The sequence below is a fragment of the Thunnus maccoyii genome, chromosome 14 (assembly GCF_910596095.1).
Source record: "Thunnus maccoyii chromosome 14, fThuMac1.1, whole genome shotgun sequence".
In the NCBI taxonomy this organism is placed as follows: domain Eukaryota; kingdom Metazoa; phylum Chordata; class Actinopteri; order Scombriformes; family Scombridae; genus Thunnus; species Thunnus maccoyii.
The window spans coordinates 25,883,291-25,907,410 of NC_056546.1; the positions used below are offsets into that span (position 1 = coordinate 25,883,291).

At 41.8% G+C, this 24,120-nt stretch overlaps 2 protein-coding genes across 5 annotated transcripts in view; one reads left to right on the plus strand and one right to left on the minus strand.

Moving 5' to 3' along the window:
- The window catches only part of ttc7a (tetratricopeptide repeat domain 7A), a 57,751-nt gene extending 50,401 nt beyond the window's left edge, over positions 1-7,350 (plus strand). For all 4 annotated transcript variants that reach the window (XM_042434017.1, XM_042434015.1, XM_042434018.1 and 1 more), the window contains one exon: positions 5,859-7,350. In XM_042434017.1, the coding sequence (XP_042289951.1) occupies positions 5,859-6,077 (219 nt within the window). In that variant the 3' untranslated portion in view covers positions 6,078-7,350. The remainder of the gene's footprint in view (positions 1-5,858) is intronic.
- A 6,823-nt stretch (positions 7,351-14,173) lies between these two features.
- Positions 14,174-23,383, minus strand: stpg4 (sperm-tail PG-rich repeat containing 4). The gene is made up of 7 exons (XM_042433861.1): positions 23,133-23,383; positions 22,902-22,958; positions 21,780-22,034; positions 20,652-20,716; positions 20,304-20,349; positions 17,103-17,207; positions 14,174-14,513 (listed from the first exon to the last, which is right to left on the minus strand). The coding sequence occupies exons 1-7, from the start codon at positions 23,220-23,222 to the stop codon at positions 14,403-14,405; spliced, it is 729 nt and encodes a 242-aa protein (XP_042289795.1). The 5' UTR covers positions 23,223-23,383; the 3' UTR covers positions 14,174-14,402.
- Between the last annotated feature and the right edge of the window lie 737 nt (positions 23,384-24,120).

Consider the following 24,120-nt stretch of genomic DNA (forward strand, 5'->3'; position numbering starts at 1 on the left):
TGAGGCCAGCTCAAACCACAAGTTATTTGACCACCTGAGAGTTACAAAGGATGCAGTATGTAGTGCCATGCACTTATACTGATGTGATGAAGTTACTGATGTGGAGGTAGAGTAACACAAAGTGTGCTTAGTTGAGCTCAGAGTGTATGCAATACAGTGTGATATACAATAAATGTTCAGTTCATGCAGTTAAAGTCAAGTCTCTGGATATTCATCATATATATCAAGTCTTACGGTCATATGAAACTATAACAAAAATCAAAGTACAGGTGGAGACAGCTAGCCTGGCTGGCTCTGTCAAAACATACCTACCAACACCTCTAAAACTAACTCAATAACATGTTACATCTTGTTTTGTTTGACCTTGTGCATGAACAGAAATCTAAAAATGACAATTTGTAGTTTCATGGGGAGTTACGTCCTTGAAATATTTGTTGGTGAACAGTGACTGTGCACAGCTTCCCAAAGACCAAAACCTGTGTTCACAACTTTATCTAGCAATTGGCCTCAGCCAACATGTAACTTCCCTATCACATATTGTCATTTTTACATCTCTGTTCATGTACAGGTTAAACTATCAAGATACATTGTATACATTAGACAGCTATAGAGGTAGCTAGGCTAATGTCCTGTATTCAGCTCTGTACTTAATGCACAGATGTGAGATTGACATACGTATTTCCTCTCATTTCACTCTCAGAAAGAAAACACATTATTAAACAACACTTATTTCCTAAAATGTTGACGTGTTTTACTGGCAACCATTTTTCCAGTGTGTCTACTGTTGTGTTTGTGCTTTTCTGCCAGCTTGTCTTGCTCAGCCTCTCCTGTGTTTACATCACACCACTGTAGTGTTTATTTGATTGAGCTGCTGACCTAGAAGGATCAACTTTTCCATGGTTACAACTTACAAGCATAACTGACATGTGGCACAAATGGAAGGGGTCCAGGTATTCCTCACGTTGTGGGGACTTAACTCTGTTTACACAGTCATGTTGTGGGGACTCACCATATCCTCCTTATGGAGACAAAAAGCAAGTCCCCTTAACATAAATCTTTAATTTTAAAGTTTAAAGTTAAGGTAAGATTAGGGTTATTTTAGGGTTAGGCATGTGGTGGTTATGGTTAAGGTTAGGATAAGTCTCCAGGAAGTGAATGTAAGTTAATGTAATGTCCTTTGAAGCGATGGAAACTCAAATTTTATTTGAAGACAACTGGTTAAGTGATGTGGGAGTCTCTGATGTGTGTGTGTGTATGTGTGTGTGTGTGTGTGTGTGTGTGTGTGTGTGTGTGTGTTAGCCCAGTAGTTGACTGTGTTGATGCTAGAAACGTTGGAACGATATAACCCTTATGTGTCTGGAGACAAGTACAGACAGTAAGATGTGAAAGCTAGTGGCCAAACCAGCAGCAAGAAATACATTATACACCTCGAGCATACACCCACACACACACTCACTCAAGCATTCATACACACACTCATGTCATGTAGGCGCACACACAAGCTTGTAAGCCTGTGTGTACATCCTGTGACAGGCTTTCTCCGCACCCAAGAGTTTCAATCTTCCTCTGTGTTTTCCTCAGAGCAGCAGTGAGGAAAAGGAGGAAAGGAGGAAGAGTGTGTATGCGTGTGTGTATGTGTGTGTGTGTGTGTGTGTGTGTGTGTGTGTGTGTGTGTGTGTGTGTGTGTGTGTGTGTGTGTGTGTGCGTGCTCTTATTGAAAGTTGCATCAGAGCCCCTAGACAGCTATGTGAATTTCAGCCCAATTAATCTGGAGCTTGCGAGCAGAGACTGCATAACAAGACTCGTCTGTCTGACCTCAGGCCAGCTCTGTGTGTGCGTGTGTGTTTGTGTGTGTAACAGATAGTCAAAGTAAGGGAGGGAATGATATTGTGCAAGAGTGGCTGTCTGTTGTCACCTTGAGTGTGCATGTGACACTGTAGCTTGTGTGTGTGCGCCTGCACAATATGTTTGTGTGTTAGACAGATTTGACTCCATGCTGTTTGTCAGTTGCGTGACGCCCTTTTCTACTGGGCTCTCAAACACACCGCACCCCAACTGGGCCGAGCATCGATGAGACAGAGCACAGACAAACACTCACACAAAGTTCTGCATGACCTTTCACATGGTGACAACAGACATCATACATAATATCCTTCTCTTGCTCGCATATATTCTCTTTTCAAACACACACTGACAGCGTACACGTATTTTCCATACATCAGCCTTAGCAACCATTTATTAAATTCATGTATCCATACAGTTTTGCATGAAATATCAGTAATATACTTCTCGATCCTGCCTTCCTCAGTCCTTTGTTGCCACACACACATATACAGTATATGTTCATACAATATAAAACCAGTGAGTGCAGAGATTGCATGCTTACCCACCACTCTTCTTGGCAGAGCCCTGGGCGGTAGCCACCCAGCACGCCACCGCAAATTAACTTTGGACTAGTATGTTCTTTAAAGGAACATACCAATAATACATTATTACAGTACAATGTACTGTAATGTAAATACATTACAGTAATGTTATTAGTTGTTTTTTTTTTCAGTAATGAGTAGCGCATAGGGATTACAATTTGATATTCAGTAATTACATTACATTTACTTATCCTAGTAATACTCAATTTGGTGGTTGTTTGTTTGCTATCTTACCGTAACCTTAAAAGAGGGTTGATATCAGTTTGGTCTTTCTGCATTCAGAGGACAGTAGCTTAATGCAGTGGCTGGAGGTTTTGGGGGAGGCAGTTGGCCTCCATTAAAGAAGAGAAATGTGCCTCCTGGTACCTCCAAAGTTGTCTTATTTACACGTTGTGGCTTCTTAGCTGGCTTGCTAATGTTAGCTGGTAAGCCTATATTCAAGATTCAGCAGTTTTTTTGTTCAGAGTTGGTGGATGTCTGAACCTTGCAGCTTCACTATGAGGACGGAACTTTTAGAGTGCTGTTGCATGTAGTCACAATGGCTGACGTTAAGTTAGCTGATGATGGTCAGTAAATACCGCCAAAACATAGGCTGCCTGCTTAACCTTAATATCTTGTTTTCTATTTCTACATATGTTAAACAAAGAATATGGGACATGTGGGTGTGGAGGCCTTGGAGTTGTTGGAAGGCATCTTTAATCGAGCTGAGCTAAGTAAGGACAGTAATGTGTAGTTGAGATATTAGTCAAGTAATATAATAACATTTTCAATGAGTAATAATTAATTGATTACATTTTTCAAGCAACCAACACTGCTGATGAGTGACTTTTTCTACCAAACTTAAAGGAAAACTGGTTTATTACAACTTGGGTTTTAGCTTTCTACCTTGGGCTGTTGATGATCACATTATACTCCCTAAGTTAATTGCCGAGATCTGGGAATACAGCGACATTGCCAAAAATAGGTCCAACAGGGAAACAAGCATGAGCAATCAGACAATCATACAGGTTGAAAACAAACCCTCAGGTTAGCCAAACTTATTCGGAAGAGAAAACAAAGGCAAATGGTAAAATTACAACCAAAACAGCAGGAAGCTTCATGTCTTTTCCATGACATTCATGTTTCCTTATTTGCCGTCAGGGTTTGTTTTTCTGGTACTATAACTTGTAAATGCATTGCTTTTTGGCAGCAGGTTCTCAGATCTCAGACTCGTAACTAGATTACAGTGCAACAACAAAATAACTAACAAAAATACAATGCACTGTGATGGACACTGTGTCACTGTTGATTAACTGTCATTCTGTATTTACATGTACTGGAACCAGTTGAGCTCATAGGACTTGATTTTACAATCCAGTATTGTAATCTGCAATTACTCCTTGGGTGGGGTAGGGGGTAAACGCTTCACTGGAATCATCAGGTGGGCACCCTCTTTCCTTACTGTTTCGTTGATAGGCCCACACAACAACAGAATTTCAACAGGATCAGTCGAGTCCAGGTTTCTTCTGTCAGTGATTCAGACCTGTTTGTGCAGACTGTAAATCATAACCAGCAGTGGGGGTAGGGGTAGAAGCTTCAGTGGGGTCATCAGGTGGGCACCCTCCTTCCTTTGTGTTTCATTTATTGGCCCACGACACCTCCAGAGGGTTCAATGGTGACACCTGGTGTCCCAGGTTCACCCCCCTCCACTTTTACTCCTCCCTCTGGCTGATGGTCATCTTGCCACCCAGTTCTTGTCCTTTCTTTTCAGCCAGAGTAAGTTCCTGCTATGCTCGGCAGCTCTGCCAGTGACTTGATAGCCTGTTGGAGGGCCTGTCCTCGGACTCTCATCCTTTGCAGCAGTCTGGTGTTTGACATGGCCACAAAACCCCTGCAGCTGACCTCCACAGGGAATACTTGTGTTCTCCAGGCATTTTGTTATGCTTCAGTTGCTAGATCGGAATACTTCAGCTTTTTACATTTGTACGCTTCACCAGCTGCATCCTCCCATGGCACCGTCAGTTCTATGATGAACAGGGCCTTTTGTGAGGCTGACCACAAGATCAGATCCAGCCTGAGACTAGTTTTAATGATCTCCAATGAGAAGATGAGCCTCTGGTCTAGATCAACCTTCATCTTCCAATCCCAGGCTGTATCCAGTATGCTTGATCCTTTTCTTGCAGTTGACTTCTTTCACACCTTTCCTGCTGGTACAAAGGCCATGGTGTTTGAGAAGCCAGGGGTTGGAGGAGGGAGGGCATTGTTGTTAGTCCTCCTAACTTCCAGCACTAGTGCCAGTTGCCAAAGGACCCAGTTGTGCCTCCAGGTGTAGCCTTGGGTGAGGCAGGTCTTGCACCTGGTAAGTATGTGCCGTAGGGTTGCTGGTGTTTGGTAAAGGGGACATGATGGGTCCTCCCCACGCCACTGGTTCAGGTTCTTGGGACTGGGAAGAACATCGTAGATGGCTCTGATGATGAAGCTCAATCTGCCTCCTTCCATTTCCCAAAGATTCACAAGGTTTTCCAATCTTGTCCACTGGCCTTGTTTTGCCTGTGAGACTACCTTTTCACTTTGCACATTCCACCTGCTTTTACCACCAACTATCTCTTCTGGGCAGGTCCTGCTCTGTGCCATTTGGGTCTGCTTGTGCCTAGCTCAAAGCCACCTCTTCCATGCTGCTTCCATGCTTCCATGTGTGTGTGTGTGTGTGTGTGTGTGTGTGTGTGGCAAAGGGTTGCTCCTAATCTCATGATTTGTGGATTTTCTCCCTTTAGTTGTACAATTCTAGTTGAATATGACTGTAGTAAAATGTAGTACAGTTTGTCATTGTTGGTGTTTTGTTTTTTGTCATCCTAAACTAGACCACAGGACAGCAGGCATTATAATCCAAGATTTGGATTTTTTTGTAAAAAGCCACCATCTGTTTGCTTGATCTTATCATGCTATGAAAAATGCTTTAATGGTTGATATTTAGGATAAAAAATATTATTAAGGATGAGGAAGAGAAATTAAATGTGTAATCACCATTCTGCATTGTGAAAACGAGAGCATGCCATAGGTCAACTTCCAGCCTGTAACTCACATCAGAAGTGGGGTTAATTCAGTTTTAACACAGCAAATTCAGCAGAAAAAACAAAGATAAAAAACACTGTGTCCCACTTAAACTGCTGTATAATTGTTTTTTTATTCCCAAAATATCAACTTTTCATGACCTACAAAAATCCTTTTAACCACAACATACTTTTAAGTTACTGTATATACGTTAGAGTTTTAAAATGTTCCAGAAGATTAAATAGAAACATTGATGCAACATATTTCTGTCTTAGGTGTCCTCTACACTTGTGTTTTGAACATGACTTGATGAACCCGACATTAGTATACATATTGTACACTGTATATCAATGCAGATTTTATCATTTTCCTTATTTTCTTTTATCCCATCTGTCCATCCAGGGCCGGTTGCTGGTGAAAACCGGGCGTGTCCATCTCGGCGAGAAGGTCCTGCGTGATGCAGTTCAGGTCCACAGCACATCCCACGAGGCATGGAGCGGCCTGGGCGAGGCCCTGCAGTCTCGGGGCTCCAGCCAGGCCCCCGACTGCTTCTTGACCGCCCTGGAGCTGGAGGCGTCCTGCCCCGTCCGGCCCTTCACCATCATCCCCAGGGAGCTCTGAGGGGCTTGGGCTGAGGTGGAGGTCTTTGGTCAGGGTTAAGGAATTGGCCTGTTGCTGGATGATTATACACTGATGCAAATACAGTCAAAAGCAGTGCTGGATGGAAAAATTTAATTTAATGGGAATGGGCATTTTGGGTAACAGGCTTATTCGCTTTCTTACTGAAAGTTAGATGAGAAGATTGATACTGCACCGCTCTGAGAGAGTGGTATCAATCTTCTCATCTGACTCATGGCAAGAAAGTGAATAAGTATATTTCCTAAAATGTCAAACTGTTCCTTTAATACATACTTTTTCACTTCCAGTGATAATGACTGCTAATGATGACGAGTCGTGACTTTCATTGTCATTGTCTTAAATATCAGTCTAATATTTTCAAAATGACTACACTGTATCTGAACATTCCAAGCCTCAATTTTGAATATGCTCTCTCAAATGAAAAATAGCAAGTCATTTTATTTTCCCCTGGTGTTGAATGAAAACAGAGACAAGAATATTGGTTATCGAATATAACAGGGGTGAAAAGTAAAAATGATTGTAAGTATTGTAACAACTGTGAGCACATCTCCTATGGAGTACAGCAGTAATATAACAAATGACGAGCAATATTTTTATTAATCAGAATCACTGGGTCAATTCAAAGCTAAATCTATCTTTTGAGTATAAAGCACTCATTTTGTAAAGGGAGTGTTATGTTCATTCTCAAAAGATAGACTTTGGGTTGTATTGACCCATTTATATCCATTTAATTATTCATAATTTGCTAAGATGTGCTGGTTACATCTTGTGATAGAATGTATGTTGTTGTGTTATAATGTGGAAATGCAGATTCATAGATTATGTATAGGCTGTCAGTCACAACAGCAGCTCATCTTTATTTTAACCTTTGATGTATTTTTGATGATCATGTTGATTGACACAGCTTTTATGTACACGCACACACACATACTCACACACACACACACACACACCCTAACACTCCCGCCCTCTCATCTTCAAATGAGAGCTCATGTATTTTCTAAGAGGGGCATTCACATATCATTCCACATGTCATTATTGTGTATGTGTGTGTCTATGTGCATGTGTTTTCGTACAGTATGTCTTTACATTACGTGTGTTAGTTTTAAATGATCCATCTGGGGTGTTATCAGTCCCTGTTCTGTTTGTACGATACAGTAGGCGATTCATCCATGTGTGCATTGTGTTCTCTCTTTTTTTTGACTCATCTGTTCGTAATGCTCTCCATTATAAACAACAACAGCTTTTAAAATCACTGCTGGATGCCGCGTCTTCACCTGCCTTGTCACTTGTGACTAATGGACATCACTTCCGAGTGCCTAACCACATTAATGTGAGCAGTGGGACTGGGCTGCCGGCTTATGTAATACTGCCAGCACAGTTTTCTGCCTCCAAACTCCCTCCTCCTCCTCCTCCTCTTCCTATCTCTCTCTCTCTCCATCTCTACTGTATCTCTCTGTGTGTGTGTCTCTCTCTCCCAGCTTGCCTGATGTGATGTGATGTGGCTTGGTTGCCTAGCAGCCATCCCCTTGTTTGAGTAACTGGGGAAAGCGAAGAGATATCTTGTCTGCTGAACAACACACACACAGGCCCTGCACACACACACGCGCACATACATACACACACACACACACAGCGAGAGGCAGATAATGCCCCCGTTGTGTGGTTTTGCAGGCTTGACAGTGTCTGTTTGATGTCTGCTGTTACCATGTGAGGTATGAGCCAACTGTAATCAATTTCTCAGGCTAGCGTAAATTGATTTGTGTTATAAGAGGAGTACCTGCCTTTGCTCTCAGCAAACCCCCATTTCTTAACCCTTCCCCTCCCTGTAGGGCTACCAGTGCTAATCCCTGCCTTCTTTTTTTTTTTTAAAGCTCTACAATCGCCCACACTCCCATCGCTCCCAGGATGAAAATCCCTCATTCATCAATACTTCGATTTGCGCAGGAATTATCGATCACTGTCGCCTCTTCTCTGCTGTCCGAAAACAAAAAATCTATTTTTACTTTTTCCCTCCTCGCTCGCCGGCTCTCCCTTGTTCCATCCTCTCCTCATTAGTGCGATGTGTGACACCTACACAGGAGCTTCGGGAGATGAATGGTCTAATCCCTGTGGGTAAGGAGTGAAATATTACATGGTGTGCTCACACATTCACAAACACACACATGTGTGGTCACTGGCATGCAGACGCACACATTGACAAAGAGAGGCACATGCACACATTGTGTGGCACAGTAAGTACGCACATGCTACACACTTGCGCTCACACACACGCAGTGGTCCTGACAGCTCTGGTAAAAGGAGACAGATTAATGGGGGAAGCGGCCCGCTGCAAAGCCTCTCAGAATGACAAGGGGCAGATGAAGCTCTATTCACTAGACCAAGTGTCACCACACACACACACACACACACACACATAAATATATATACAGTACATATACCTGGGATAAATGAGTAGTATGCATAAGATCGAGTATGTGCACCTGTGTCATTGTGATGTCAGAGCACCCAGGCGTGTCACTCTGGTTAAGCTCTCACTTCCACACCTGAGTTTCACAAGACTGTCACACACTCTGTATGTGTATCTGTGATATGACGTTGGGGTGGTGGGCAGCAACAGGTATCAAGTGTTTAGGTGCACTTACTGCACATTTACACACAACCATCCTGCATACATATCATGAAGTAATTAACTAGTTGTAACTGACAACAGCCACACTGGAATTGGTGAACAAAGGTAATAACCACATTGAGGAGTGAGGTGTGTATGTGCGTGTGGGCCCGGTATTCAGGTCATGGGGGTGTGTGTGCATATTTGTGTGTGTTGGTGCCACGTGGAGGGCATTGACTGGGTGGTGTTGGTGCACAGCGCCAAAAGAGAAACCATAAACCATCATTGTGATGTCCAAACAAGGATGGGGGGTCATGGATGGGTGAGGGTAGTGATGGAGGTAATAAGGATGAGATGTGGTTCCATAATCTCATTTATAAATAAAATGACTGCTACAGTAGACGTAAACAGAGTTCATTCCCAAGGGGCAAATGTGTTCCAGCAGTGTTCAATACAAGAATGCTTCCAATGTTCACATGTTGACATGAGCATGTTTTCAAAATGTTGTAAAGAAAAATTGCCCAAAGGTGATAAATACAAACACTTAGGCAAACAAACATTTCTTCTTTTAAAGATTTATAGTCTCACATGAGTTGAGCATTTCCCAAAGATTTTACAGTTTAAACCCTGAATATATTTCAGACCTACTTCATATCTGCTGTGTTTTCATCTACTTTAATTAATGTAGGCTATAATACTAATGCATTGTCATAAAAATCCATTAATTTACTTTTCACAGTAAATTAATGGATCACAGGAATGGTTAAAGGACTAGTTAGACATTTTGGGAAATAGCTTTGCTATCTTTCTGAGTTAGATACGGAGATTAACACCACTCTAACGTCCGTACAGTATATATGAATCTACAGCCAGCAGCCAGTCAGCTTAACTAAAGGAATCCACCTACCAGAACCTTGAAAGCTCACTGACAAACACACTATATGTTCTGTCTTTTTCCATACATGAACCAAAGTGTAAAAAGGACATGTTGTGGAAGTCACTGCGCTTAGCCAAAAAATAGTGTGGTACAAAGCCCTCCGCAACTTGTCATTTTTACATTTCACTAGTTTTTGCACGCATTAAACAAACAAGAGGTAAGGTGTTAAGTTAGCTTTACAGGTGCCTGTAGACAGATTTTGTTAATATTGGACTTAGCCATGCTAGCTATTTGCCACTGTTTCTCCTGTTGTATTTAAGCTAAGCTAAGGTAACAGCTACTGGCTGTAGCTTCATATTTACTATAAGCTACAGACATGAGAGTTATATCAATCTTTTTATCTGACTCTCTGCAAGAAAGTGAATAGGTTTATTTCCCAGAATGTCAAAAACTTTTCAACTCCTGTATATAAGACCATATGGCTGTGAATAAGAGAAAATGTGTGCGAGGGCAAAAGGTCATGAGATACTTTCAAATGCACAATAAACTCCTGAGCCACCAGCAGCCATGCTAAACCTGTTTAATGATATTAAGTAAGCACTGGATTGTTCTCACATTGTTGCCACACAGCCATCAGCCTCATTTTTAGATATGCTCTGATGCTTATTTATGAGGGTATGGGGAATTGTCAAGCACCAAGCGCAACAGCAGCACAGTAAAAGGCAGCTTGGCCAGCCATGTGTTCTCTTCCATCAATCACTCCCCCGCTCACCTGATCACCCTCCAGGCGCTCTTGGTCCACGTCCACACACGCCGCGACGGGTGCCAGCGCCATTACCCACTTAAACAATGACCCCCTTGTTCGCTAACAGTCTCCCATTGGAGCTGATTAAACTTTTAAATGTCATTTAATAGAAGCGTAATGTTGCTCCAATGTGTCTGTCAGCAGCTTGAGGGGGGGGTAAAAGGATACCTGTTCACCCTCCTGGTGTGTCACACTGCCTGCTAAATTCCTCAGCCGACTACTCATCGGCCTCAGTGTGGGATGTGGTGATGAGAGTGAATGTGACCTGGACTTAAAGGGGACACAAGGGAGCAGAACCTCTGAACTTGCCACCTCTTTGTTTGACCCTCTTACTGCAGGCTGGAGTTTCTCAAGGAGCTCATGTTATACAGTGGGGGAGAAAGACAGACAGAGCCAGCCTGGTTGTGTGATACTGGGAGGCCATTTTAGTTCAGCACAATGTCATTGAGCGAACAATAGCTGCTCTGTTTGGGGTTTGTTTGTTTGGCGACCTTTAGCTGGGACTCAGCAACTGATAATGGCATTTGTCCCGCAACAGTATTGGATTATGGGTATTTTTGAGCAACCTCGCATTCTTAGGAAATTCCAGCGGCATGGCTTCGTCATTGTTCCACACTAATGTCACATTTTCTCAGCATGTTGTCCTGACTTAGCTGTTAATTTGACATCCTTGACTCCGGCTCAGCTGCACCACTGGGTAGCAGGGTCAGCTCCTTTTGTAAGCTGCCAAAAACACAGATTTATTCCAGACCCCACTGATGTGCTGCACTGCTTCCTGAATGTTGACCGGATCTCATTAAGCTGTCCCCGGAAACCAAAGTTGATGTTTGTACTACCTGTGTGACCTTCCCTGACACCAGATGTTCTCAGGACCTTTAAATGATATAATTCCTCTGTGCCAGCATAACTTGCATCTTAAATCACACTTAAATCGCCTTGTCACCACTCTTGACAGGAAATAGCACAGATGAAAAGATTGTGTTTATGGTTGGTTTTGTGCAGTGCATGCTGTGCACGGTAGTTTCTACTGTGGTGCGTGCTTTGCCTAGCGTCCTGATCATTTTCCTTGCAAAGTGCAGATGCAAGGCCCACATTCATCTTTCAGAGGTTTTATTTATTTATATAAAAATGTTCGTACTAGTTATTAAAGACCTTTATATAAAATGATTGATAAATATTGTATATTTTTAAAGAATGTTGTGATCACTAGCACACAGAACCTTTGAGAAATGAGAATGTGTGAGCATGTGTTTGCAGGTTCATGCATACCAATTTTGGGGTTTTTAAAAAGCAAAGGATCACAAGTGCATGCACACGTGTGTGCTTTCATTTCATTGTGTGCCCGCGTGCGCACTCTTTGAAGCAATGTATGTCTACGAGGGAGACCTTGCTTGACAGTGAAAGAGCGGGTGCCTGGTCGTGCCTGTGGTCGAGGCAGGCTGTGGGAGATGGAGGGTGTTAAGTCGTCAGTATGAGGCATATGTCAGAGATCAGTGCTGGACCGTGGAGATCACTGAGATGAGAAGGGAGGAAGGGCTCCGGGGGTTGAGAGACACAGAGATTACTGGGGGCTTGGTGCCTTGACCACAGGCAGAATGGCTGCTCATCACTTGCAAACACACACACATTCACATCTCTCTCATTGCGTCCTCCTCACATGCCCAGCCCTCCAGAGGCTGCGTGCAAAGCCCCGTGTTAATAAGATTGTCTTCCTCTTCGGGTGGAAGTGTGCACTCCTTTGTCTCCAGAATAATGACATGGGGAATAAGAGCCCAGCTCTTGAACCTCTTCAAGCTCTTAAGTGTCGGCAACTGAAGGAAAACAGAGTGGTGAGGATTAAAGTCTAGGCAAAGTAGATGTGCCGTGATAAAGCTCTGGACGGCTCGCCTGACTGTTGTCCCGATCAAAACACTTCACTGATGTCAATACATGTAGACGAGTCAATCCAATGCCTAATTATGTACGGTATCTCACAAGTTGCAAAACTCCCTCAGGTCCTCTCTTATCAAAAATTGTTCTCGAAATAAGCCTCTACACTCAGTCTTTTATGTCTGTGTTCACCCTGCTGAAGCGCCCTTGAGCAAGATACTGCGTCCCCACCAGCTCCAGGGATGTTGCTCTGTCAGAAGTCAAGGTTGAAATGTTTTGTGAATATGAACAATACACCAAAATAAGAATACAGTTAGCCCCATCTGTGACCTCAGCACATTACTCTGTGATTGGATCACAGAATTCCCAACTCAAACCTGGGAAATCAAAACATTATTTTCAATGTAAACAGAACATTGATTTTTTATCACCTAATGAAGTTGTGGTGGCTAACCAGTTAAGAAGCAGTTACATATTTACACATGCACCAGACAGAGTACCATTAGCTTTTATTTGACTCGTGTCTCTGGTCAGCTGACAAATGCAAGTCTCATTGTCACTTTCCTTTAAGCTCTGTTTTGGTCTTCACCAGCTATAAGGTAAAATATCTGTTTCTTTAGTTGCTAAATGTTCCAGTGTCACTCTCCAGTTGCTAACTTTGTCCTGCTGGGTGAGACTGATTATTTAGATTGAACCAAAACAAGACGCTGAAAGACGCTAAAACGCTCTGTAGAGCTGAGGGAAATTGCAGAGTGGTTGATGACTCATGGTTGGTTTTGAATGACCCCTTTTACATTACACCTAGTCACTTGATCCATTGTTAATATAAAAATATTGATTATTGCAGCTTTAATGTACATCCAACATGGAAGAAGAGACAAGTGGAACCAAGTTTGTTCTTATTTTATTGGGAAACTGTGGTCACAGACGTGGCGCTGCTTTATTGATGGAAACATACAAAGACTGATCATATAACTGAGTGGCTACTTCCAAAACAGCTTAAAAATAAAATCGACTCTTCCATGAAAGCCAAGTGTCCCATTTGCTATTAATGAAAGAGGTAGATTATTGTTTGTTAATGGCATTATAAAGACTCCAGGCTGTATTGGTGGCCATGGGTGATTACTCATGCTCATAAATCAATACAGAACTAAAATAAAGCTTAATAAAGTGGGCTTTAATTACTGTTCAACATGTTTTCATCCTTGGATTCGACAGCAGAATCTGGGTGGGCAGAATGGATGAATATAACTCTCCACTCCCTCAACAACTGTCTAACTGGCCGTAGCACAAAATTCTGCTGCTTTTAGGCGTGACTATCTAGCTCTATGAATGTGAAGCAGTGCTGACAAAGTGCATGCATGCTCAGCAAAACCCTGCTCTGAATAAATACATGATCAAAAAAAAACCCCTGACCAGGATCACGCTAATAACAATTCTGCAATGTGTTTGTTTTTATTTTTGTACCCACTCCCTGTCGCGCTGTAATCTACGCCACCATTATTTTCCATGCGGAGGTGATTCCTATCGCTGCTGTGTCCCGACATTATTGGCCGTGTTTGTTTGGTTCGTCGATAGAAAGAGAGTATGCGGAGTAGGTAGCGATAAGAATAGCTGTTTTATTGTGTGCCACTGCCTTGGCCCCTAATACTGAATGTGTTATCTGAGGGTGCAGCATGCCACATTAAGCTATGTGCATGTGACGCATGGCTGAGCAGCATTCCTCCTCCTGAGTGCATCGCAGGGCAGAGATAGTAGGAAGGCAAAGCAGCCTGACTGCCAACAGAGAGGGAGAGAGAGGAGCGAGCGCAGGAGAGATGAAGGGGGAGAGCAATACCGGGAACATGTAGTTAAGTGGAATGAAGTACTCTTTGTTGCAGATAAGATCATTCTGCTTCCCTAGCCGGCGTCACTAAAGCAATTTGAGCACAACGAATGTAGCTTGTTATGTTGTTGGCAGACCACAAAATTCCTCACTGACATGCAGATAAACATTAGTCCAAGTAATGAGAGACTTGCTTTTGTACATTCATGATGTTATTTTTATTTTATCAATAAGGCAGGGTCAGGTGTGATCTGCTAGTAAGCTGACAGGATTGGGGAGACATTGGTGGAATCAGGGCATTGTGGGAAATCAAGTCCAAGCTAGGGAATGTTACGGAAGAAGAGGCTAAATGACGGGTCCATCGTGGTCTCTGTGCTCAGCCGGTCATCCAACTTCCAGCAAGGTTCATAGGCGCCTGGTCCTGGGGTCTCCTGTGGTATGCAAAACAATACCCACATACACGCACATACTATGTTCATTATGATGTCAAAAAGAAAGTTACTTAGCCAAAAGAGAAACATGGTAGTTTTTCTAGTTTTTCATTTATTTTCTTCATCTTGTTGGTTAAGAAACTTTAATCAATTAGACAAGGATAAGGAGGAGAGGGAGCTCATGTTATACAGTGGGGGAGAAAGACAGACAAAGCTAGGTTATATTGAATAAAATGCATAGGGAGTCAGAGTGTGCGACACTGTTTTCCTACTTTCATATCTACTTCCAGTGATCAGCACCTCACTACAGCCCTTGGTGTGTGTTACTTTTCCATTATATCTGTCTTCTGTATCCTGCAACCAAAAGTAAAAGAGCTCCAAGATGTCTACTATACAGTCAACACAACTGTTAGATCCTGACCAGACCAGGATCATTTGAATTCTGCCAACACCAAAGAGAAGGTATCATCCACAGACCAGTCACTGCCACAGTCTACAGAGGTCTCCAATGAACTGTTCAACCTTTCCAGACACTGGGTCAAAACCCACCTACACGTAATTACTTTGAGTGATTACAGCAGACAAGGAGTCATTCCCCGAGGTCTTAGATGGCAGAAGGAACCCATGCTGGGCAAAAAAACAGAAAAATTCTGTGAACGCCAGTGTGCCATCTTGAATAAGTGTGCTTTTGACCTGACGACTCTGCTTGTTGACCAACTTAAGAAAGACCTGGATGAATTGGGCAAATCAATTGATGAGAAAAATCTGTCTCTATCCCAAGCAATCAGACATGAAGAAAAATTCCTTGACCTTCTTAAGGCTAACCAAGACATGCAGGAGAAGCTCTCTAGAGAAATGAAAATCAAAAAAATTCAACAGAGACAAAAAAGGTGCAAGTGGGGGCAACATCTTTTTCTGTAGGAACCTCGAATGGAGCCCCAAAAGATGGCCTGCAGGACGTTAACTAACTGATTGGCTCTCCTCTGTTCAGCTCTCACCAACAATTAACTTTTAACCTTTTCTAACTTATATATGGGCTTGTTTGAAGAGAAGTTTATTTACTCTAACGATGACTTCACAAGAATATATTCTTATGGAAGAGCTACTAGGATGATGTGTTTTGTTTGTTTAAAGTGTCCAAAACCCATCATGTTCTGATTCCTGCCATTTACTATGGATTATGACTACAAACACATCAGATTTCTAGATTTATGGATCATGAGAGAGAATAATTACTTGTATACAAATCTGTTCAGAAAACCTACTCCTAGAAATACTTTACTAAGGGCAGACTCTGATCATCCCTTACCGTTTGCAGATTAAAACGAATTTTCCAGAAAACTGATGATTTTGACAGGAACATGAGTGAAATGAAAAACAACTTTCAGCAAAGAGGATACAACAAAATCTATCCTAAATGATGCTGCCACTAAAATACATGACAGATCTATGTGTGATCTCTGAAAAAATAAACCTACAGTGAAATCATTAGAGTACTCTAAGGGTTCAGAACAGATAAAGGGAATAATAACAAAACACTGGCTTATACTTGAATCTGATTGTCAACTCAATGATGTATTCAAAGAGGTAAAAACCTGAGAGACCACCTAGTACACTCATATTTACCTCCTCTTCAATCAGTAACAGCCCAAGCCACTTTAATACCTATCCCTGAGGGCAATTGCCGCTGCGGTTGTTGTAGTCAGTGTAACTAAACTTACCATTGTAACAGTTTTAAACATCCTCACACAGGTAAAGAGATGTCTATAAAAGGAGTTATTTCATATCACACTAAGTTGGTCATTTATCTTATCATTTGCCCTTGTGGTAAGTCATATGTTGGAAAGACGAGTAGAGCACTGAAAACTCATATTGCTAAACATAGGAGCACTCTTAGATACAAAAACATGAATTATCCAGTAGCAGCACATTTTGTTGAATTTAATCTTCCTATTTCCTCTCTAAGATATATTGCTATTCAGAAGGTATCTCTCCCCTCGAGAGGAGGTAACTTGGATTTTTTACTTTCCAGGAGGAAACACTATCGGATCCACCATCTAAGAGCCTTGTTACCTCATGGATTGAATATAGAATATGACTTGAAGTGCTTTCTGTAATGTACCTCTTTTTATTTGATATTTAGATTAAGTTGTTTGTGATGTTCATCTAGAGCTGAGGTTTAACTTTTTCTGTATGTCTATTAGAAATCTTTGCAAAATAAATGTATTATTTTAAACATCTTGAATAAACTTAACCAAAGAATTGTAAAATTTAAATCACTATATGTGATATGAGACATAATGGTTCTTGTCACTTTGTTTGAAGTAATTTGATTGGTCCCATTTTATTTACACATATTACTCCAATGAGATCTAATATGTTACAAATGTGTTTGTTTTCTACCAAAACCATGATAAAATCATTACTGAATCAAATCAAAACATAAATATATTGCATTTTACTAAAAAACTTCCAATGCCATAATGCAGCTGAGAGGTTCTAAAACTAAAAAGTTTTATAGTCACACTTTTAATAATGTACTGTTGTTCATGAAGAATAGTGAAGTGTAAGAGTGAAGTATGAACTCACTGAGTGCACATAGTGGAGCCGCGGCAATGTGGATTTGAAGCAGGAGGTGATGCCTTTTGCTGGTCTAGTCTGTGGATTGTAGTGGCATGGAGCAGGTCCCTCCTTCTGAGGTGGTCAGAGATAGTAGTTAGTATTGATTGATTGATCGATAGAAAGTGTGATAAAACTTCAGTATGCAGCAGACCAAGCCTAGCATGTGATCATTAGCATGTGAGCACACACGATTTCTCATCTTGGTTCAGGTGAAAAAATAACCTTGTGAGGAAGTTTTCTTTGTTGTGTTTTTGCCAGTAATGGCTTGTTTTTCTCCATTATTTTTACTGAAAATGTAAGTTAGCACTAGCTTAAAGTTAAAACCAACCGGATTGTAGTTCTGTTGGCTTCAGCTATACTTCAACCATAATACGTAAATGCAAATCCTGCATAGTATACCTTTAAATACACAGAGAGAAACAGCTAACTATGAGCCGATGACCAGGCTTTAGCTGGTAGCTCCTATGAAGAATGGAGGTTCTCTCAGAAGAGAACTTAGACCTTTATTTCTAAGGTGCCATCTGAATTGAAATGGCATTGCTCTTAACCAGCCAAACACAAATTTAATTTAATTGATCCACTGAACATCATGACCTCTGACATTTTAGAGCCAAATGAGAGATTAATTCCTTCATCCTTGGATCTAAGCTCATGAAAACCTATTGTTATACCACACTGATACTTCAGTCATCTAAAGGACGCACTAACAATATTCACCACACCTATTTTGAGGTCCCAGTCTGATAGTTTTAAGAGCTATGACGAATCATTTGACTCATGTCTTTATGGTCTTTGCCAGTAGATCTGTGGTTTAGGTATGTTTAAGGTTAGTCTCTGTCAAAAGTCAGTCCATCTCTCTCCCTCTCTCTTGCCTTTCACTTCTCCTTTCCTCTTACCCACTAACACACATACTGGTCATCACCAGCGGCGTGCCATGCAGAAATAGCATCACCCTCCCTCCACCCTCCTTCTCAGACATAAAACTGTCTCCCTGTCCCTGAACACAGGACCAGCCCTTCATTTTCAGCCACTCTCTGATTCTGACCTAGGGAGAGAGGAAGGTGTCTTTTCCTCTCTTCTGCTCCTTGGAGGGACGGCTGCTACCATTACGTGCCATTTGATCCCACTTGCCAGTTCACTTGATCCTCGGCAACTGGCCTGCTGGCCCTGCAAGCCTGCATGATGCTCCCAGAGGTGCTAATGCAGGTGTATTTCACAGGAGCTGGCGGGCAGGACGAGAAGAGTGAAACTGTCTTACTGCCATTATGAAACCTCACTGTGTGTGTGTGTGTGTGTGTGTGTGTGTGTCAGTGTGTTTGAGCCAAAGCACCTGGCCTACTTTTCTACTGTGGCACAGCACGTTTGAAACATTTTCCTGTGTGGCGTAGGTAACTGGCACATGCTGCGAATGTCTGTGAAACTTTTAAACTTTGACCTATTTTTGAGCCAAGACCTTGCTGTACAGCACTCCTTAAATCAACTGGAAAACTCCTTTCTGAAATAAAATATTATACAACATATTCTTGCTTTTCTTGATTTGGAAAAAGTTAATGGTGTGGCTATTTTTGCTTCCATAAATGACATCCATCCATGTACTCCAAAGGGCTTTGGAGGGGACAATAGATGTCTGTCCTATAGGGTGCCTTGTGTGATGTTTGAAAGTTTATAAGTAGTGGTTTTTCAACTCATGTGGGGCTTTGATTCAGCATAATGTGTGGTAAACCTCAGGCCACCAGCATAAATTCGATGAGGTTGAGGTGCTTCTTCATTTGACAATGGATGTCTGTACCAAATTTCATGGCAATCCATCCAGTAATTATCAAGATATTTCAGTCAAAACAATTGTTAACCTCATGGTGGTTCAAGAGGAAAGGTCAAGGGATCACCAAAGTCATTAGGATACATCCTCTTAGAACCATGAATATCTGTACAAAATATTGTGCCAGTCCATCTAGTAGATGTTAAGATATTTCACTGGATAAGTGAAAACTTTAAGCTGCTGGTGGCACTAGATTAAAAAACAGAAGATTACCATCTTTAGGAATCATCCTGTGGGAACCATGAATGTCTGTATACAATTTCATGGCAATCCATCCAATAGATGTTGAGATATTGGACCAAAGTGGTGGAACGATTGACAGACCAACATCGATAGAGCCATGCCGCTAGCAGGTGTTTAGAGTAGCAGGTTCTTATGCAGTAGTTAAAAGTTGAATCACTCCTTAGCTACAGCAATAGGACATTTATTCATATGAAAATGTCTGGGATTATGAGTTTAATTCAAACAGGCTTGAATCTCAAGGGAGGATTTGTTCCTTCCGAGCAGCACGTGCAGTCGATTTTGCAAAAAAGCACAACATGTAAATCTAGGACACACAGTGGCCTCAGGATGGAGAAATTAAGTCAAAATCAGAAAAAAAGAGAATATATATCTTTCTTGTTGTGCTCCCAAACATCTTCAGTTCACTGGAGGTTTCTCTCTGTATGTGAGGAAATCAATTTCATTTTACTCCTAGCTGAGAGGCATGGCTCAGAAAAATCTGAAATTCTTACCCCCCATCTCAGGATGGACCTAGAGTTCCCAGTATAAACCATTAAACCTCAACTTTGATCTGCTAATATCTGTGTACCTCCGACAGGTCATCCATCTGAATGATCTGTGCTTTCTGTAACTTCACTGCAGGATTTGTGTAACTGCTTAACCTTTGACAACAAACTTGTCTTAGAGTCGCTGTGACACCACTAACAGCAGAAAACTGCTCCCAAGTCTGCAGTAATAACACCCTCGGGATTTCTTAGCACCTTTCCTTCTCTGTCAACACTCAGCAGCTGCCAGCACGGCTCAAATATCCATCAGCTACCAGCATGGACACACTGCTAAGGCTGCAACACTGCAATATGAGCCAAAGCTGACTGGTCAGCCAGTGCAGTGCCATAACAGGCCCTCAAATGGGGCAAATGATACAATCAGACAGGCTGTGGGATTGGTTTTCTTTGACCCTAGTGGTTGTCATAACTAGCTCATGTACAGCACATACCAGATACACACTACAGTAGGTCACAGTTTGTAACCAGAACCTATTGAAAGTGTATTGTAATGAAGCCTTTTTGTGGGCAATGGAAAGACTGAATGGTCCTAATAACCAGCCTTGGTGACTAGATACTTACAGGCGGAAAGCTGATCCGTTGCACAGTCGACCGAAACATCACATGCCTGCAAGGAGAGGAGAGAAGAAAGAGGGGGGTGGCTGTCATAATAATAAAAAAAAAGAAAAGACAGAAGAACAGTGAGGGGAAGAGTGAGAGAAGAAAAGAATAAGGCCGTGCATGATCAGAGGCAGAGAAAATGAGAGAGCAGGTTGGTGATTGCTCCTCCATCTTTGTGCTGTGAGGAGATGAGAGAGCAAAGCAGAAGTTGTGTGAAGAGGAAGGATTCAGCGATCAAGGGATGATTCATAGGTTGTCTGCTCTGCTGTGATCTGAGAGTTAAAGAGAGGCTGTTTGTCGAGTGCTTACTTGCAGGGAATCTTCTCCACTGGTTTGGCTGTCACAGTGTAGTCACACGGTGAAGTGTTTATATGCTGGCAGAGGGAATAAAGATAAAGTGTTTAGATATATATGACAGTTGAACCATGGGTTTGTTTTGTGTCTGCTGTGTTACATCGCCAACAACACGCTTCTCTTTCCAACATATCCTCTGTTTTCAGTTAGTCTGCTGCAGGAGCTTTTTTAAGAGCACCTACTAGGACTGAGTGATACAGACAAAATCAAATATCACAATATTACCTCAATGTCGATATTGCGACAATATTGTGGGGATGACTATTGGTGCTTAAACAAAATATTTACAAATAATCATCAGTAATATATAAAAAGGATATAAAATGATATATTGACTAAGTAGGTAAAGGAAAATAATAGAACAGCTAGAACAGTCTGGTAAGTTCAGAAAATGACATCACTTTACTGTAATGCAGCCTTTAAAACCGGGAAAAGACAACACTTATGCCATATCACGATATTACCATATCCAAAATCTAAGACAATATCAAGTCTCATATCACAATATTGAAAAAATCTTGATATATTGTTCAGCCCTAGCACCTGCTGTATTTTTAAGCCAGGTACTGTGATGATGAGTAGACGCCGCTGCCAAGTAGACTATCAAACAGAGCAACTGATAAATACTGCTTAAGTAAGTGACACCCTTGGGATAAGAAATATATACTACAATCAAGGTGGTGTAGTGGCATAGATCCTACCAATAATCACTCTTGAAATCATATCTAATGTTATTGGTAAAATATATAGATTACCATTATGCTTATTTTAGAGCAGCATACAAAACATCAAGATATTTGATCAAAATCTAAGATATATACTCCCTTTATTCTTGTTACTTGCAAATTGATGCCAGTCTGCACTGTAATAACCAATAAGAAATGGTAAAAACACACTTATACTATATTTCAAACCTTATGGCATTAGAGGTATTACATTTTGGCTTTTCTGTTTGTAGATTTATTACATATATACATTACATATAAGTTAGTTAAAAGTGTTTTCCCCCATATATTCAACTATTCCTTAAACGTGTCCCATATGCCAGCAGCAGGAAGGATAAAGGTCATGCCTGAACCGCACCTTGTCCCTGATGCCCAGGGTGATGATGTCAGGCCGTGGGCAGTTTTTGAAAGAGTAGGAAGCCTGGTGCATCAGGATCTCCTGGGTAGCGTCGGTGTATTCGTACGCCCCAGGCAGCAGCAGATCCCCCTTGCGCACGCCCACAGTCTGGGCTTTCCTGCCCAAGCCTTTAAACCCGTAGGTCTTCCTCACCGGGTTCAGTTCAGCTTCCTCAATGAAATCCCGGATGTGATAGAAACCTGGGATGGGTGTGTCCTAGAATAAAGTGAGAGGAGAGAAGCTTAGATAATGTAAGACCACATCGCTTTGTGCTAGGGTTGTACACTTAACTGTATTGCTGCCATGTTGCAGCCACCACTGGATCATTGTATAATAACTTTGAAAAGGAACATAGGAAATAAAGATAAATGATGGTATGAAGGTCAGTATGAATGTTGAGTTTTCAAATACGATTAAGAAGAGGAAGCTTTTAACTTCAGGCCTATTCACCTACAAATGCTGACTGGCGTCCTAGCCAAACAATAATCTAAATTTAGACGTTTCAAAATGAAATGCCTATTTGTACAAGCAGAGTATATACAGTAAATGCACAGCAAACAAGCTATGTTTGCTGCACTAACACTAAGCCGCCTGGCCTATTGTCAGCTGTATAGGATACATTCACAGACAGAAGAAGGCAGCTGATTAACAATGGAGCCTGGGAGCTGGGTTCACATTAAAATAAACTGATAATTAATTAGGTCTAAGTGTCATTACCATTAATGTACTGTTAAGCACTTAGGGACTGGACTCACTGCAGTGTAAGTGTTTGAATTTATTTCTACCAGACTGCACACTTTGGACAGAAACACTGGGATAGTGCTGTCCATTAAAAGCTATTAACTGACAGTTAATAGAACATGATATGTCAGTGAGGGAGTGCGGTATCTCGCTGAAATCACAGCTGTTGGAAGCTACCTGAAGGTAATATGTACCAGTGCTGCTATAGTTGTGCATGAGCTAATGAGCCACTTTGAAATGGCAAACCAGTGACAAGTGTTTTGGCCCGCACAGGCGACAGCATAGCAGCCTCCGCTCCAAAGACAGGCTATGAAACCATACTGCAGTATGACAGACACCTACTTTCAGTGTTCCCAGCCACCAGCGCCCCCGGCCACACAGGTCCACCTTGTCATCACCCTGCAGATAAAAACAGGACATAAGCCACGAGATGGTAGAGACTGTTTCTGCTATGATGACTTTGCTATGCCAACAATGTGTTGATGAGTCTCCCACATGTATCATCCTGTGCTTTACCAGTTCTGCTTGTTCTAATTAACCACACACAGTTACAAGGGCTTTAAAGAGCCTTACCTTATCTGTTCTATTACCACCCCTGGACATGTCACTGACTTTAGAGGCAGCTTTGTTTTTCCGTGTGGCCGTACCCTGCACTGTACTCATTGTCGTTCACTATCTGGTTGACTGGAGATCCAGTGACACCTGACCACCATTAAAACTGTGACTGTTACTATAGCAGCGACTCCACTATCGATCAATTTTTCAACAAGCTGGCCTGGTGGAGGAGAGCTAAATTTAGACTCACCGACCAGTTTGTTTGTGAGTAAGTCCGTGTCCTAACTGAAAGCTATGCGAGGTACATACTGTACATGCTGCAGTTAGTCCTCTTAATATTATCCCTGTGATATTTGGAGTGATACTGTCATATTGATTAGAAGATACCGATCAAAACTTGTTATCACAGTGCTAATTGCAATCCAGTACAGGACAAAACAGGAATTCGTGTATCTTTCTTTCCAGTGTGGGTCTTGATATGCAACAGTTTTGGGAGCACAACAGGTTTCTTCTCTCTTTATGAAGTTTGAAGTACCTTACCTCTTGTGGCATACTGGGCAGGAGTGTGATGTCATGCACACACACACAGCACAGCATAACTAAAGACCATCACCTGAAGTTAAAATCTCACTCTGGGAGCAAAGGCTACATGGAACGCATGGTTCAAATAAGCCAAGAAATCATGTTTACACTGCCTGTCAAGGAAGTCTCATGTGACCTGAGAGTACATGTGGAGATGAAGGCTACACACACATTAAAAACACACTGAGGCTGTTCTGGCATATATGTCCCTTTTCATCATAGTACCTCATGTACATTCAGTTTTCTGTTTTGGACAATGCATGAATGCAGAGGAGTGCCGAGACTAGTGTTACATGTGCAGTGTAATTAACAGCTTTTTATAAGTAGACTGCGACAACACTTCGACTGTGAGAGTTTTTTAAGACTTGTGATAATTGGTTTTGACAAGATGAGAGCCACTTGTGTCATCGATTCACACCTGAAA

Bases quoted from the DNA above. Each gene is read 5' to 3' on its own strand.
- stpg4 (XM_042433861.1), bottom strand. From the start codon at position 23,222: ATGAGTACAGTGCAGGGTACGGCCACACGGAAAAACAAAGCTGCCTCT. The intron at 20,350-20,651 runs GTAAGCACTCGA...CTCTCCTTGCAG, and splicing joins GTGGAGAAGATTCCCTGCAA to GCATGTGATGTTTCGGTCGA. The intron at 17,208-20,303 runs GTAAGTATCTAG...TGACCACCTCAG, and splicing joins AACGGATCAGCTTTCCGCCT to AAGGAGGGACCTGCTCCATG.